This window comes from Microcaecilia unicolor, chromosome 8, assembly GCF_901765095.1.
Source record: "Microcaecilia unicolor chromosome 8, aMicUni1.1, whole genome shotgun sequence".
Lineage (NCBI taxonomy): Eukaryota > Metazoa > Chordata > Amphibia > Gymnophiona > Siphonopidae > Microcaecilia > Microcaecilia unicolor.
This window is the reverse complement of record NC_044038.1, coordinates 241,244,885-241,260,272: the sequence shown is the minus strand read 5'-3', so window position 1 is coordinate 241,260,272 and position 15,388 is coordinate 241,244,885. Positions and strand designations below refer to the sequence as shown.

The 15,388-nt window shown below is 44.8% G+C and overlaps 1 protein-coding gene across 2 annotated transcripts in view; it reads left to right on the top strand.

Annotated features, from left to right (window-relative positions):
• SOGA1 (suppressor of glucose, autophagy associated 1) overlaps nt 1–15,388 on the top strand; it is a 126,652-nt gene that overhangs the window by 71,935 nt on the left and 39,329 nt on the right. For both annotated transcript variants that reach the window (XM_030211568.1, XM_030211567.1), the window contains exons 6-7: nt 5,875–6,027; nt 12,504–12,629. In XM_030211568.1, coding sequence (XP_030067428.1) covers nt 5,875–6,027; nt 12,504–12,629 — 279 coding nt within the window. The remainder of the gene's footprint in view (nt 1–5,874; nt 6,028–12,503; nt 12,630–15,388) is intronic.

Below are 15,388 nucleotides of genomic sequence, written 5' to 3'. Positions count from 1 at the left end.
GTGCTGTCTTCACCTTTATGCCCCGAGCTGATGGTGACCAGCGTTTTGTGCTGCTGCTTCAGGGCCGAGCTGTGACTGTTCCAACTTTAGCACTGGCACTGAGACCCTGAAGCAGCAGCGTGAAACACTGGCCACCATCAGCTCGGGGCATAAAGGTGAAGACAGCACAGCACAGCACTTGATTCGGAAATGCAGTCCATCATGGAGTACCACCCTTATGACATCACAATATCAGAAGTGAGCCAAGTATCGGGCAATCAAGCCATTGTGACATCACTGATGAGGTTGGCTCTTATTGGTGGAATGAGTGGAGGAGTAGCCTAGTGGTTAGTGCAGTGGACTTTGATCCTGGGGAACTGAGTTTGATTCCCACTGCAGCTCCTTGTGACTCTGGGCAAATCACTTAACCCTCCATTGTCCCTGGTACAAAATAAGTACCTGAATATATGTAAACCGCTTTGAATGTAGTTGCAGAAAGTCACAGAAAGGCTGTATATCAAGTCCCTTTCCCCTTTCTTCCTTTTCTGCTTTTACTGGTTAGATTTGTGAAGGTAAAGGCCAATCTTAACTGCATGAAGTATTTGAATATCGGACCCCATGGTATTAATGCTGTATTAACTGGAGCAATTCCCTACTTTTAAGCTATATCATGAGCCATGGAATGAAGTGTACCAAAAAAATAAATTCAATACATTTGTAACCTGCTGGAATAAGGCACAGACTAATACCTGGCTGCGTGTAATACAACAGGAGGAGGAAGGGGACTCTGTTCAAGCAGTCTGTTGTAATAATACATGCTTTAAGAAGTTGTCTATAATTTCTTTTTATGGTCACTATCATTTGCTCTAATGTAAACACTTCCATACCAGCATTTTATGATCCAGCCAGATGTTAGCTGTGTTGAAATGCCGCCCTATGGACTATAGTATTTCATACTTTAATACTACCTTAAGAGGTAAAAATAGACTTAAAATTATGTTGGCTTCCTTGGGAATTAAGGGGGTAATGTGTGCCAGGAACTTGTGGGTTTCCTTTTTGGCAGCTTTCGTCTCGCTGGGCTGGTCCAGGACATTCTTTGGAACAGTTGTTTTCACTGTGCACAGAGAAGGCCATTTTTCTCCCTGGCACTTGGAAATAGTCTTCCTCCTTTGCTTGGTGCTCTAGGGTAGGGGTGAGATGGCATCATTTTCATTTGATAACTTTTGTATTTTAGAAAAAAACAGTCAGATGGCTTCCAGTCCCAGTTCTTTCAATATTTTCTTCAAGCAGATCTCAGTTTTTCTGAGTTGGTCTTGTTTTATAGTTCAGCCAGACGTACTGCAAAAATGAGATTAAGACCCCAAAATGCTTAGCAAAGCAGCAAGCGTAAACCCTATCAAGAAAATCAAGAGTATGGCTTGAGACTGCAGCATGCTGAAACTTTTCCAGATATATAGCACTTTGCTAGATCTGACTGTGGTGTCACTGGAATAAATGAGGTGCTTTTTATAGCATGTTGTACTGTTAAGATTCTTACCAGCCATGATCCAGAAATGGCTCCTGATTGGGTCCATAAGTTGAGGTGCAGTCTAGTAGTCACAGAATGAGGTGAGAACCAAGAAAAGATAGGATTCAAATGATACATCTTGCATCGATGTGCCTTGTGCTCTTGGGCAAATCACGTGACCCTCCAATGCCTCATTGCAACTTACCCCGTAAGCCCAGCTGGGCAGAGAAATAATCAAATACTTCATTGTCATTCATCTTGACCTTTGATTGTAATTCTCCTTCATCTTCAGAAATTACGAGTTTGTCATGCAGAACACCTCTGGTGTGAAAACTGATCTCCTACATCTTTGTTTTTCTTTAAAATTTATTTTCTGACAGGGCAGGGAGGAAATGAAAATCAGTAAAGCAAAGAAATAATGAATAATGACCACAGAATGTTGTCAGTAGATTTATTTTATTTTTGTTATATTTGTACCCCGTGCTTTCCCACTCATGGCAGGCTCAATGCGGCTTACATGGGGCAATGGAGGGTTAAGTGACTTGCCCAGAGTCACAAGGCGTTGCTTGTGCCGGGAATCGAACTCAGTTCCTCAGTTCCCCAGGACCAAAGTCCACCACCCTAACCACTAGGCCACTCCTCCACTCTACTTTATTTTGAATTTGGTGAACAATACCCAGGTTGCTGCTTGATACATTTTTGAAGTTAATATATAGATTTCTTGACAATAGTTATGTACAGGCCTTTTGCATAGATATGGCAATGTTAATACATACTTTAGTAGGGGAGGGGCGGGGAGAGGGGGGAGGGAGGGACAGAAAATGTTGATGATAGATGTCCAGCTGTATTAGTACAGGTTTGAATTGAATATTACCAGAGTTATACTGATTGGCGTGGAATTGTTTCATATGTGCATTCATCAATAAAAAATTATGAACTCTAAAATTCATTTTCTGGAATATAAAAAAAAGGAAATGGGTCAGTAAGTATAATGCAACTATTTTTCATGTATCAGACCCTACTATGTGGAACAGCAGAAGACCAAGAGTAGACTGACAGAAGTAATTTGACTGAAGCGCTGGGTCTGATAGCAGCTTTGATCTGTCTATATCTTAGTTATTGAAGTTTTGTATTTGACATATATGCTTATTATGTATGTATGTTCTGTTAAATGCTGAGAACGTTTTGGATTATGTAGTTGCAAAAGCCACAGAAAGGCGGTATATCAAGTCCCATTCCCTTGCCCTAAATAGCAGAGTGGCAGTTGTGTTGGGTAATTGTGGCAACAGTGATGCAAGTAGGTGATAGGTTAAAAAGTGATAAAAATGTTTGTGCATAGTGTTTACTCAGGTCCTATCTTTGTGATTTTTGCAGAAGGGTTAGAAGTAAGTTTGTCTTTTTGCGTGGAACACTAAGATCCCCTTTGACAGAGAAAACAGATGGAGGTGGGGCTGGAGGTTGGGAGGCGGGGATAGCGCTGGGCAGACTTATACGGTCTGTGCCAGAGCCGGTGGTGGGAGGCAGGGATCGTGTTGGGCAGACTTATACGGTCTGTGCCAGAGCCGGTGGTGGGAGGCGGGGATCGTGCTGGGCAGACTTATACGGTCTGTGCCAGAACTGGTGGTGGGAGGCAGGGCTGGTGGTTGGAAGGCGGGGATAGTGCTGGGCAGACTTATACAGTCTGTGCCAGAGCCGGTGGTGGGAGGCAGGGATCGTGCTGGGCAGACTTATACGGTCTGTGCCAGAGCCGGTGGTGGGAGGCGGGGCTGGTGGTTCGGAGGCGGGGATAGTGCTGGGCAGATTTATACGGTCTGTGCCAGAGCTGGTGGTGGGAGGCGGGGCTGGTGGTTGGGAGGCAGGGATAGTGGTGGGCAGACTTATACGGTCTGTGCCAGAGCCGGTGGTGGGAGGCGGGGCTGGTGGTTGGGAGGCGGGGATAGTGCTGGGCAGACTTATACGGTCTGTGCCCTGAAAATGACAGATACAAATCAAGGTAAGGTATACACAAAAAGTAGCACATATGAGTTTATCTTGTTGGGCAGACTGGATGGACCATGCAGGTCTTTTTCTGCCGTCATCTACTATGTTATATATCAATGTAGCTGCACATGGTGGAGGATGAGGTACTGTTGTGTACTGACATCGAGGTGGTAGTATCGGAGATCTCAGTGTTGCAAAACAGGGTGATTAAGCAGTGGCCAGAACCAAAGGGATGCTAAGATACATGGACAAGGGGAGGGGAGATGGGTATAAGGAAGTATAAAAGAGTTATCAAAGACCACGGTTCTATAAATTCAGATTCTAGCATATTGCAGTGAATTTTGGATTGCAAGCCATTTAGGGGCCTGTTTAGTAAGCTGCAGTAAAAGGGGGCCTGTTTTTTTGACACATGCTGAGGTCCCTTTTTACTGCAGGGGATGAAAGGCTGTTTTTTTTTTTTTTTTTTTTTTTTTGAGGATGTGAAATGGCCGTGCGGTAAGTGAAATCACCATTTCTGGGGGGGGGGGGGGGAAGAGCCCTTACCACCACCCATTGAGATGGCGGTAAGGGCTCCTGCGTTAACCCGGTGGTAACCGGGCAGTGTTTGGCACTGCCCGATTACTGCTGGTTAGGTTTCAGCAGCCCCGGAAATGGCACTCGCTAGGGGTGGGAACGACCACCGGGCTCCTGCTGTAGCCCAGCCATAGTTCCGGATTGGTGCACTTAGTAAAAGGCTCCCTTAGTTAGGTGATGCAAATAGGATCAACCATGAACTGAGCTATTTCCGACTGTGAGGGAGGAAAGAGATTTTGCCACCATAATTTCCTCAGGGATAGTTGAGTATTTGGGGGGAGTCAGTATGTGTGTGTGTGTGGGGGGGATTCTGTTGGGTTTACCACTCCATGCTACTGTGAGAGGAGGGTGGGGTAGGGATAGTAACTTGATTTTGTCTTTTAGTGGTATAATTGGATATCTTGATGTTGTTTGAATGTGTTCATGTATTTTTGTTTCCATCTTGCAAACCATTGTGGGTCATCTTTGAAGGAGGGTGGCATATAGATGAAAAATATAATGTAGTGAAAGGGAAAAAAAGGAGGTGATGATACCCATTATGTTTAACGTCCCCTCACCCCAGAGTATTCTCTGTAGTGGGAAGCTTCCTGAGTGCCCTCGATGACATTTTCTGCAGAATCGGCTTCTGTCACAGTTCTGCATAGTAGAAAGGTGAGAACAAGAGATACCAAACCAAAGAGAAAATAATTTTTTTATTGAAAAGCTTTTTCTTTTATTAGAGGCTGTACAGGGCTCTATTTCAGCATGACAGACTATTGCACGAGTAAGTTGAATCTCTCCTTATTGTGCCCCTCTGCTGAAACTAAAAAGGCTACTATGAAAAGACGATCTCGGGGGAACTGCCTGTTCAGCTGAGATCTGCTTTGATGACTGATTTGAAATCACCTTCCTATGTACCACCTTCTACAAAAGAGAAATGAAACACACAGCTTGCTATGTCTCTTCTGAGCTGAAGGCACCAGGTGTTTTTCTGACACTGTTTGACGATAACTCGACAGCACACAGCAGCATAACATGCAAGCAGATATATTTTTGAATGTTTATATATATATATATATTTTTTTTTTTAACAGAAGACGTTTGCAACTTGGTAATGAAATGAGAAAAGCTGAAAATATCCCAGAACACACACACACACACATTGATTTTTTCCAAGTTCTGTTTTTTATTTTTTGCATGCCATCCGTTACTAGAATCCTAACCCTCTTCCCCCAGTCACTTCATGGCAACATAAAGGAATCCTGTGCCGAAGGAATGCATCCTCAGGAGCTTAGTCAAGATCGGGAGGCGGGGCTGGTGGTAGGGAGGCGGGGATAGTGCTGGGAAGACTTATACGGTCAGTGCCAGAGCCGGTGGTTGGGAGGCGGGGCTGGTGGTTGGGAGGCGAGGATAGAGTTGGGCAGACTTATACGGTCTGTGCCAGAGCCAGCGGTTGGGAGGCGGGGATAGTGCTGGGCAGACTTATACGGTCTGTGCCCTGAAGAGCACAGGTACAAATCAAAGTAGGGTATACACAAAAGTAGCACATATGAGTTTATCTTGTTGGGCAGACTGGATGGACCATGCAGGTCTTTTTCTGCCGTCATCTAATATGTTACTATGTTACTATGTAACTGGGGTTTGCACCTTCCTTCCCCCCCTCTGTGTAATAATCTAGCCCACATTTTATTCCCCATCCTCTCGTATGCCATAGTGACGAAGGTCTTCTTCCTCTTCATTCTTTTCTTTGTCTTGTACTATGTTGCACTTTCAGAGACCCATTGTTTTGTTCTTTGTTTTTCTTTTCCTCCCCCTGCTCTTTTGTTGTGTTCTCATTCCCTCACCTGCACATGCAGCCACCTGATTTTAGGGATCTACACGAGTGGGACATGCGAGCGAATCAAACCTCGGAACAACACAGAAGCAACGCAAGCGTAGACCAAAATGAGGAACTGACACAAAGCTGCAAGACTCGCAATGCTAGCGACGATGAGTCCTATGCTGCTGAGGTAAGTTAGAGGCCTGTATATACTGTCCATGGGAGGTCTCTACTCACGGTTTCATGTCCGATGTTTCTTAGCAAGACTGCTCTGTTGACCTCCCCGTCACAGCAATTGTAGAATGAAAACCGAGGAGTAGGGGAAGTACAATGGAGAGTAAAGATCGTAGCCAGAGATGGCCTGATGCCCTACATCATGGGAGCTCTGATGATTATACAGGTAATCCCAGGAAAATTGGAGATCAAGGGTACAAAAAAAGTGTAATGCTACACTTCAAAAAAAGTATAAAAGTACAGCGGGTTTTTTGGAGGATTGATGGATGACACTTGGAACCGTTGCAGCACAGACTCAATGAGTTTGAATGTGCAATAATCTGTGCAAGGTTTCTGAGATCCTTTTTCCTCCTTTTAGAAAAGCAAAACAGAAACAATCTTATTTGGAGATTTGTTTGTGTTTTGATGATTATACAGGTCCCAGGTTACCCCCCCCCCCCCCCCCCCCCCCCCCGGGCAAAAAAAATCCTCTTGCCTTGAAACCTGTGTCATAGGGTACCCTGGTGGGTATTATTTTAGAGACGTCAAGCACAGGGTGTATATGGTGACTGAGTTCCCTTCTTACTGCTGGAGATGGGCTTGAAACATTTTGCCAGTTTTCGCTATGGGTGGCAATGGGGCACAGAAGAAAAAGTCTAATTTTCATTAGGCAGAAAAAGACTCTATGAATGTAGCTAGCACACTTTGAATGTAATCCTGATATGAAAAGTACAGGTATTTAATTGATGAAGTTATATTTTATTTTGTATACATTTTTTTCATTTATGTTTGAATTTATGTTTTCCATATTGAGTTATCTGTGTTGCTGTATTGTTATCTGCCTGGATGGGAATTTCTAAATGAAAATAATAAATGTAAAGGGTTTGGGTCATCATTGCTGGTTCTTTTAGGGGGAAAGCTGGGAGAGTATAGGCTGATGTATCAGGATGGGTTGGGTGCTATGTTCATGTATACTTTTGCCATGCCTGAACAGAGGGTTGAGGGTCAGGATGCTTCATTCATTGTTTTTCACTGCAATTAATGCAATTAGGTTAGTGACACCAGATTGCATGTTTCCTTGGTTGTACCATGGTAACCTTGTCTCTGAGATTTGGGAATACGGATACAGTTCTCATGTGCTGTGATGTGATCTAGTTTATGAATTTAAATAAGATTTAAATCCATTGGGCTGAGCTTAGAACCAGCAATAGGTTAAAGGAGCCTTCTATTAAGTTAGTACTACTACTTAACATTTCTAAAGCGCTACCAGGGTTACGCAGCGCTGTACAATTTTAAACGAGGAAGGACAGTCCCTGCTCAAAAGAGCAAGTATGCAGTCAATCAAATGGGGCAGTGTAGGTTTCCTGAATTAGAGGTAAGTGGTTAGGTGCCGAAAGCTACATTGAAGAGGTGGGCTTTGAGTAAGGATTTGAAGATGGGCAGGGAGGGCGCATGGCGTATGGGCTCGGGAAGTTTATTCCAAGCATAGTTAGTATGCACTTAGAAAAATTCACTGGCTTTACATATGTAAACTTCACTCATAACACTGACCTAACATAGTTCTTTTTTTCGTTATAAATTTTTAAGACATTATATTTCCAAATATAATAAGGAGACTCAAGGAACTTTTTTCAATAAGGACCAAGCCAAACTGAAACATCACATCATAAAGACCCAGCCCTCATAACTGGGGAGAGAGGATAGACATAAAGAGCTAACAGGCAATCTAAATTAGAGGAAAGGGGAAAAAACTCCCACCCTACCCCACCCAGTGGCAAAGCTAATAGACTCTAATTACTCCTAGCTATGACCTCAGTCAACCCTTATGTCCTAAGAGAAATGTTTCTAAACGCATGACATCCCAAAAAGCATAGCCAGTATCTTGATAAGTAATAAAACACATGGCAATTTAAGAAAATACGAAGCATCTGTAGCTAACCTTGTGTCAACTTCGGGAAAGGTCTGTACGCAAATGCATTTGTTTCCCTTTTCCTAGTAAGTAGAGCAGTGATTCCCAAACTGGGTTCCTCAAGAAATTAGGTTATAGAAGCTGTGTGTATGAACATATATATGTTTACATAACTCGAGGGTTCCTTAGTGTATGAAAAAAGATTTTAGAGGTCCGCCATAGTAAAAAGTTTGAGAATCGCTGAAGTACAGCTTGGGGGGGGGGGGGGGGGAGCTTCTTTTTCCGTATTTATCTGCATGCTTTTGTTTCTAATTTGCAGTTCCTTATTCTGTGTTAGGTGAGGATCTGTCTATGTTCTGCGTGTATGACCTAGTTGAAAGGGAATGGGAGCTTTCTGTGGTTTTTTGCAACTACATTCAAAACGGTTTACATACTATACACAGGTACTTATTTGTACCTGAGGCAGTGGAGGGTTAAGTGACTTGCCCAGAGTCACAAGGAGCTACACTGGGGAATTGAACCCAGTTCCCCAGGATCAAAGTCCGCTTCACTAACCACTAGGCTACTCCTCCACTCATTCCACCAATAAGAGCCAACCTCATCAGTGATGTCACAATGGCTTGATTGCCCAATACTTGGCTCACTTCTGATATTGTGATGTCATAAGGGAAAGGGGGAAAGGGAAATGGGTCTTGATATACCGCCTTTCTCAGCCGGTTTACATATATTCAGGTACTTATTTGTACCTGAGGCAGTGGAGGGTTAAGTGACTTGCCCACAGTCACAAGGAGCTACACTGGGGAATTGAACCCAGTTCCCCAGGATCAAAGTCCGCTGCACTAACCACTAGGCTACTCCTCCACACTTGGCTAGTAGATGGTTTCCATGAAGGGATCGGTAGCAGTCTGGTTTGTTGTGTTTTCCAAACAGAAGGTGTATTGGTGCTCTCGGGCCTGGTGTACTTACTATAAGCATTGTTGCTTTGTCATAGGTGGGGCTGATATGATATAGTAGACTCTTAGTATTTATAGTTTATTATGATTTGCTAAACCGCTCTAGCCGCCAAGGCAGAGCAAAGTACAGGCTAAAAAATACATAAAAATGGAAAAGGAAAGGAACTCCATTAAAAAAAACCCAAGAAAGATATTCACTCATACAAAGGCAAAGAAAACAGAGAGGGAGAATTGGCATACAAAGATAGACAGAGACGGTTAAAAATTCTCAAGCTGGAGAAAACCATTGGCTGTGCTAGCTGATCAAAGGCTTGTCTAAAGAACCAGGCTTTTAGATTGGATTTGAAATTCTTTAAGGAAGGGTCACTGCGAAGAGATAGGGGGAGATTATTTCAGGTAGGGGGGAAAGAAATAAAAAAAAGTACTATGTCTGGTGGATTCCAGATGTGCACGTTTAGGACTAGGTAGCACCAGGAGGTGACCATTTAAAGAGCAGAGTACCCTAGCAAGAGAGTAAGGGATAGTAAGACAAGAAAGATAGTCAGGGATACCTATCCTGTAAGCCTTGAAAGTCAGTTCTATTTTATAGATAATCCGGTATTTAACAGGTAACCAGTGGCGATGTTTCAACAAGGGGGTTGCATGATCGGTGTGACGGGCATGACAAAATAGTTTAATGGCTGTGTTCTGGAGAGTCTGTAATTTCTTCAGGGAAGAGCAGGGGAGACGTGTAAATAATATTACAGTGATCTAAATGAGATGTGAAGAAAGAAAGAATGAGTTAATGGAAAGTATTGTGGTCAAAAAGGTGGTGGATGGTCCTCAGTTGATGAAAGTAGAAAAATCAGAGTTGTGTCAGAGAAGAGATGCGAGGCAAAAAAAAAGAGAGGAGTCAAGAATCACACCTAAGTACTGAAATTGGGATACTGGAGAAACTGAGGTACCTACCAAATAAAGTAATGGACTCTGTGGGAGGAGTTATGGACCCAGAGAACCAACCAACATTTTTATTGGGGTTAAGAACAAGTTACAACTGCATCCAAGCAGGTCTGGAGGCAGGTAATTGAAGGGGAAGTTGAGCTCGTTGGATAAATGAGTAAGATATCATCGGCATAGAAATAAGCTGAGATCCCAAAAGACTGAATAAGGGCTGTCAGTGGACTTAGAAATAGATTGAACAAGAGGGTGACAGGATATATCCCTGAGGGACACCACCTTGAAGGGTATTCTCATAATCTCACAAAGTGTCTGGAAGTGGATGCAGAGTGTTGTTGTTGTTCTTGCTGTGACACCAAAGTTTGAAACACATTTTCCTTTACAACCAGCTGGAGGTTCAGAGTTGATGCTGAAATTCTTTCTCATGCTGTGCATAATTTATTTTTTATTTATTTTGTTACATTAGTACCCCGCGCTTTCCCACTCATGGCAGGCTCAATGGAGGGTTAAGTGACTTGCCCAGAGTCACAAGTAGCTGCCTGTGCCTGAAGTGGGAATTGAACCCAGTTCCCCAGGACCAAAGACCACCACCCTAACCACTAGGCCACTCCTCCACTCTCTTCACTTCACTTCCATAGAGAAGAATTTATTGAATGTTGTTATGAAATAATTGTATGATAGTTGTATTGTGTAGCAAAAATAGTTATTGGCTTTGTGTGTGTGTGTGGGGGGGGGGGGGGTGGCCTTGATGCATAGAAGGCCTTGCACCTTTTCTTATAGTGTCTTTTACAGTTAATTTAAAGGCGAGGGGGGTTGATGTGATGGCCATGATATGCAGAATATCACTTTGGCTTGTTCCTTTTTCTACCTAACTTGTACCCTCATTACCACCACACAGACTTTTGTCTTGAGTTGCCACAGAGCATCTGCCCTCTCTCTCTCCAGCATCTGTCTTCTCAGTCTCTTCCTCTTTTCCCCCATCGAGCATCTGCCCCTCTTTCTTCCCCACTCTCCAGCATCTGACATCTCTCTTGATTTCTTCCCCTTCCGCCAACATCTGCCCTCTCCTCTCCCTCCCTTCATCTAGGATCTTCCCATGGCTGAAGTCAGCATTCTAGGAAACCAAGCTTGGCCTGCAGTAATAAAAAAAAAAAATGAGTATAGTACACCAATACTCGGAGAAGATGCATCTGCTGAAGGCACTGCCACATTCTCGTTCTCTGCTTTGACCCTGCTCCCCTGTTACTAAGCCTGCATATGGCAGTGCCTTCAGCATTCACCCAGATTACTTTTGATGCTTCTGCTGCATTTGTGCTGGTCCCGACCTCTGACAATTCTGCCAAGTTGCTCATGACCTGTGGCCCACTGGGGCATGCCTGAACTCTCAAAGGGCAAGCCACCCCTGCTCAAAGTCTGTCTGTTCTTTTTCCTCTTCCACTCAACCAGCAACATCATTCCTTTCAGCCCATTTCAGCTCATCTTCCCTTTCTGATTTTTTTTTTCTTTTTTTTCTTCAGTCCCTTTCCCAGGCCCTTTCTCTCCCCTCTCCATTGCTACTGCAGGGAAATCAGAAAGCAAGTCCCTCCGGCACTGCTACTACTTTGTCCTTCCCTTTCAACCCATTCATTGGTCGGTCATTCCATAGCTAGGGGACGTAGACGTTTCTTGTCTGCTGTCCCCTGCTCTCATGTCCAGCAACATTCACAGTACCTACGGAGCTGACATTATACTCTGCATTGGAGCTATTTCTGAACACCTTCATCCAGTAGCAGAAAGGTTCACAAACTCTCCAAATGGTCTCAATGATCCTGTGTCTCCTGCTCCTTAACTACCAAAGCTAAAGGACTAAAATCCCATGATCAATGACAAAGAGGAGGAGTGGCCTAGTGGTTAGGGTGGTGGACTTTGGTCCTGGGGAACTGAGGAACTGAGTTGGATTCCCACTTCAGGCACAGGCAGCTCCTTGTGACTCTGGGCAAGTCACTTAACCCTCCATTGCCCCATGTAAGCCGCATTGAGCCTGCCATGAGTGGGAAAGCGCGGGGTACAAATGTAACCAAAATAAAATAGATACTATTGGAGATTCTACGTGGAATGTTGCTACTATTGGAGATTCTACATGGAATGTTGCTATTCCACTAGCAACATTCCACGTAGAAGGCTGCGCAGGCTTCTGTTTCTGTGAGTCTGACGTCCTGCACGTACATGCAGGACGTCAGACTCACAGAAGCAGAAGCCTGCGCGACCACATTGGTGATCTGCAAGGGCCGACTTCTACATGGAATGTTGCAACATTCCATGTAGAATCTCAAATAGTAGCAACAGTGGAGGAGTAGCCTAGTGGTTAGGGTGGTGGACTTTGGTCCTGAGGAACTGAGTTTGATTCCCACTTCAGGCACAGGCAGCTCCTTGTTACTCTGGGCAAGTCACTTAACCCTTCATTGCCCCATGTAAGCCGCATTGAGCCTGCCATGAGTGGGAAAGCGCAGGGTACAAATGTAAAAAAAAAAAAAAAAGCAGTAGAATGATTCAATAACAAAGTACAACTCATATAATGAAGAAATATAAAGGATTTGGTGGATGAAAAAAAAAACCCCATTTCTGATTCACACTTGCTAATGCAGAGGCTTTTCCTCTTTCTGATTGCCTGATAAGATAAAGGAACTTCAGCTGGTTTTGTCTGAAGCCAACCAGAGTATTCGGGCTCTGCAGGAACAGCTTGCCCAGGAGAGACAGCTGAGGAGAGAGGAGGCTGAGAGCATCAATCAAAGAGTCTCCCAGGTACGTCATGACACGCTGTGGGTGGGCATTGGTACAGCTAAAGAAAGAAGAGATTGAGGGGGGTCTCAGGTATGTCATTGACATTTTGGACAAGCAGTGAGACAGCTGAAGAGAGAGCAGCTGTCCTAAATATGTTTGTGGTATGCAATGAAGATCTCTCAGCTATGTCGGTGATACACTATGGGAAAGCATTGAGACAGCTGTAGGTACAATACTAAACTCAAGGCAGCAAGTTCAATTCAAGAAACTTTATTAGCTTGATAATTCAAAGTAACAAACTGTGGTAAATATTTACAATATATGGAAAAGGAATCTACTATAATAAAACTCACCCTCAACGTTCTGAGCACACTGACGTCAGTGAAGCCAAGCCCTGATTTCCTTCAAAAAGGTTCGAAGGTTCGTGGTGGTGAAGCCACCAAAATCGCTCTGGGCCCCGCCCTCGAGGGCGGAGCAATGGCAGAACAACGAAGGGGTTGGCAGGGAGTGAGGCGGGGGTGGGTGGGAAATCGCTCCGGGCCCCGCCCTCACATCAAACGTCATGACGGGGGCGGAGCAATGGCAGAACAACGAAGGGGTTGGCCAGGGAGGGAGGGGGGGGGGTGTTGGCGACGAAAACCTTGCTAGCGCCCGTTTCATTTGCTCAGAAACGGGCCTCTTTTACTAGTAACTTAATATTTTGCTGCTGTAGGTGCTGTTTTTCCTGAGTTTATAGCCTCTGTTCAATAAAACAAAGAGCTGTAAGGGGTGTGAATCCTCTATGGACCCGTTGCAGGATGGTCCGTAGAGGATTTACACCCCAGGGCCTCCACAGAATTCTCTTGTTCCTTCTCTTCAGTCAATACGCATACACTTTTCTCCAAGGGAGCAGGTTTTCTCCAGGGGGAATGGATTTCCCTTCAAGGCCCTGGTATAGTTGTCCCTCAGACAATCGCTGAGTCCAGCTGTCTTTATTGAAGACTAGTAAAACATGCCCGTTTCTGGAGTAAATGAAACGGGCGCTAGCAAGGTTTTCCTGCCGAACCCCCCCCCTCCCTACCCACCCCTTTGGCGTTGTGAAGCCACTGACGCCATTGCTTCGCCCTCGATCTTTGACGCCATTGCTCCGCCCTCGACGTCATCACGTTTGACGCGAGGGCGGGGCCCAGACACAGTGATTTCGGTGGCTTCACCACCACGAACCCTTCGAACCCGAAGGAAGTGCCCGCAGGAAGTGACACTGACGTCAGTGTCCTCAGAACGTTGAGGGTGAGTTTTATTATATAGGATATGTACAAAACAATTACTGCTTTGAGGTAGTCTTTCAGTCCTGAGGTTGTACAGCATTGAATAAACACTGTGATACTTTACACTCTTCCTCTGTCTCTGTCTGTGATACCTTTCAATCAGTGGCGTAGCCAAGGGTGGGCTTGGGTGGGCCCAGGCCCACCCACTTTGCGCTCAGGCCCACCCAGTACCAGTATAGCTATAATGTGGCTGGCAGGGATCCCCAAGCCCCACCAGCCGAAAACTCCCAACAACTGTCCCTCCAGCATACCTTGTAAATAGCAGATCCTCGCCTGAAGTGAGCAGTGACTGATGCATACTGCTCGCACCGGCCCTACAGCCTTCACTCTGATGTATTCTTGCCTAGGCGGAAACAGGAAGTTGTATCAGAGGGAAGGGTATGGAGCCAACATCAGCAGTGTGTATTAGTTGCTGCCCGTTGCAGGTGAAAATCTGCTATTTAAAAGGTATGCGGGAGAGGGAGGATATTTGAGAGACCATATGGCATGCAGGTGAGAGAAGGAGAGACCAGAGGTGGGCTTCTTCTGCCCACCCATCTTGAGTCCATGCCCACCCAAAATTGGGTGTGTGGCTACGCCCCTGCTTTCAATAATAATCAGTCTTTTGGAGTAGAGTTTCTGTGTTATCAAGGCAAACCTGTTCTCTTCTGAATAAAACACACAGACTCTCCACACATTTTCTTCTCAATTGTAATAATGTATTCTGGTTCCTGACTGGGCCTTCTCTTTCCTTCTCTCTTTGGTGTGAGGGTCAAGCTGCTGCTCCACTCCTTAAATAGGCAGAAAGGTGAATAAAAACCTTTTGTCTTATACTTTCACCACACTAGACCTAAACTCAAAACTCAAGGGGGGATCCACACTAGGCATAAATTAAGTAGGTCCCAAAGACAGAGCCTTAAGCACCTACCCTCTGTGGGATCTATGACTTGTATAAGGGCAGGCAGAACCATTGCAACCGTTTCAGAAGGGGGTTACAGTAACCAAATGGTACAAACCTCCTGTGTACTGTAATGTGAACAAGTATACTGGGCTGGTGAGGGTTCTGAAAGGAGTCTTACAGAAGCTTCTCAGCTGGCACTGAATATCTGTGGAGTTTGTTTTTTTTTCTCTCTGTGTTTTCCTCCTCTTTATAAGACAGAGGTAAAGGCTGGATCCTCCGAATCCACTTTCCACCCAAGGAGCTGCCAGGGGATCCAGTGGAGTTGACTTTTACAGCCCTCAGGATCCGGCTTTTGTTCCGGGGTTCCTCAGTTGCAGCTGTAGGAGCCATTGCGCACAGGTCTTGGCTTTTGATGAATCCTGCTTTTGCAGCCAACTGCTATCATTTCCAACTCTAGAAGCCAGGATTCAGCTGTCAGGCCTCTGGAGCAAAAGCCAGATTCCACGTGCTGGAGCTGGAAATGACATCAGTCCAGCAGAAACAGAGAAAAGCCAGATCCTTGATATCCCTAGCTCACACCTTGTCAGTATTAG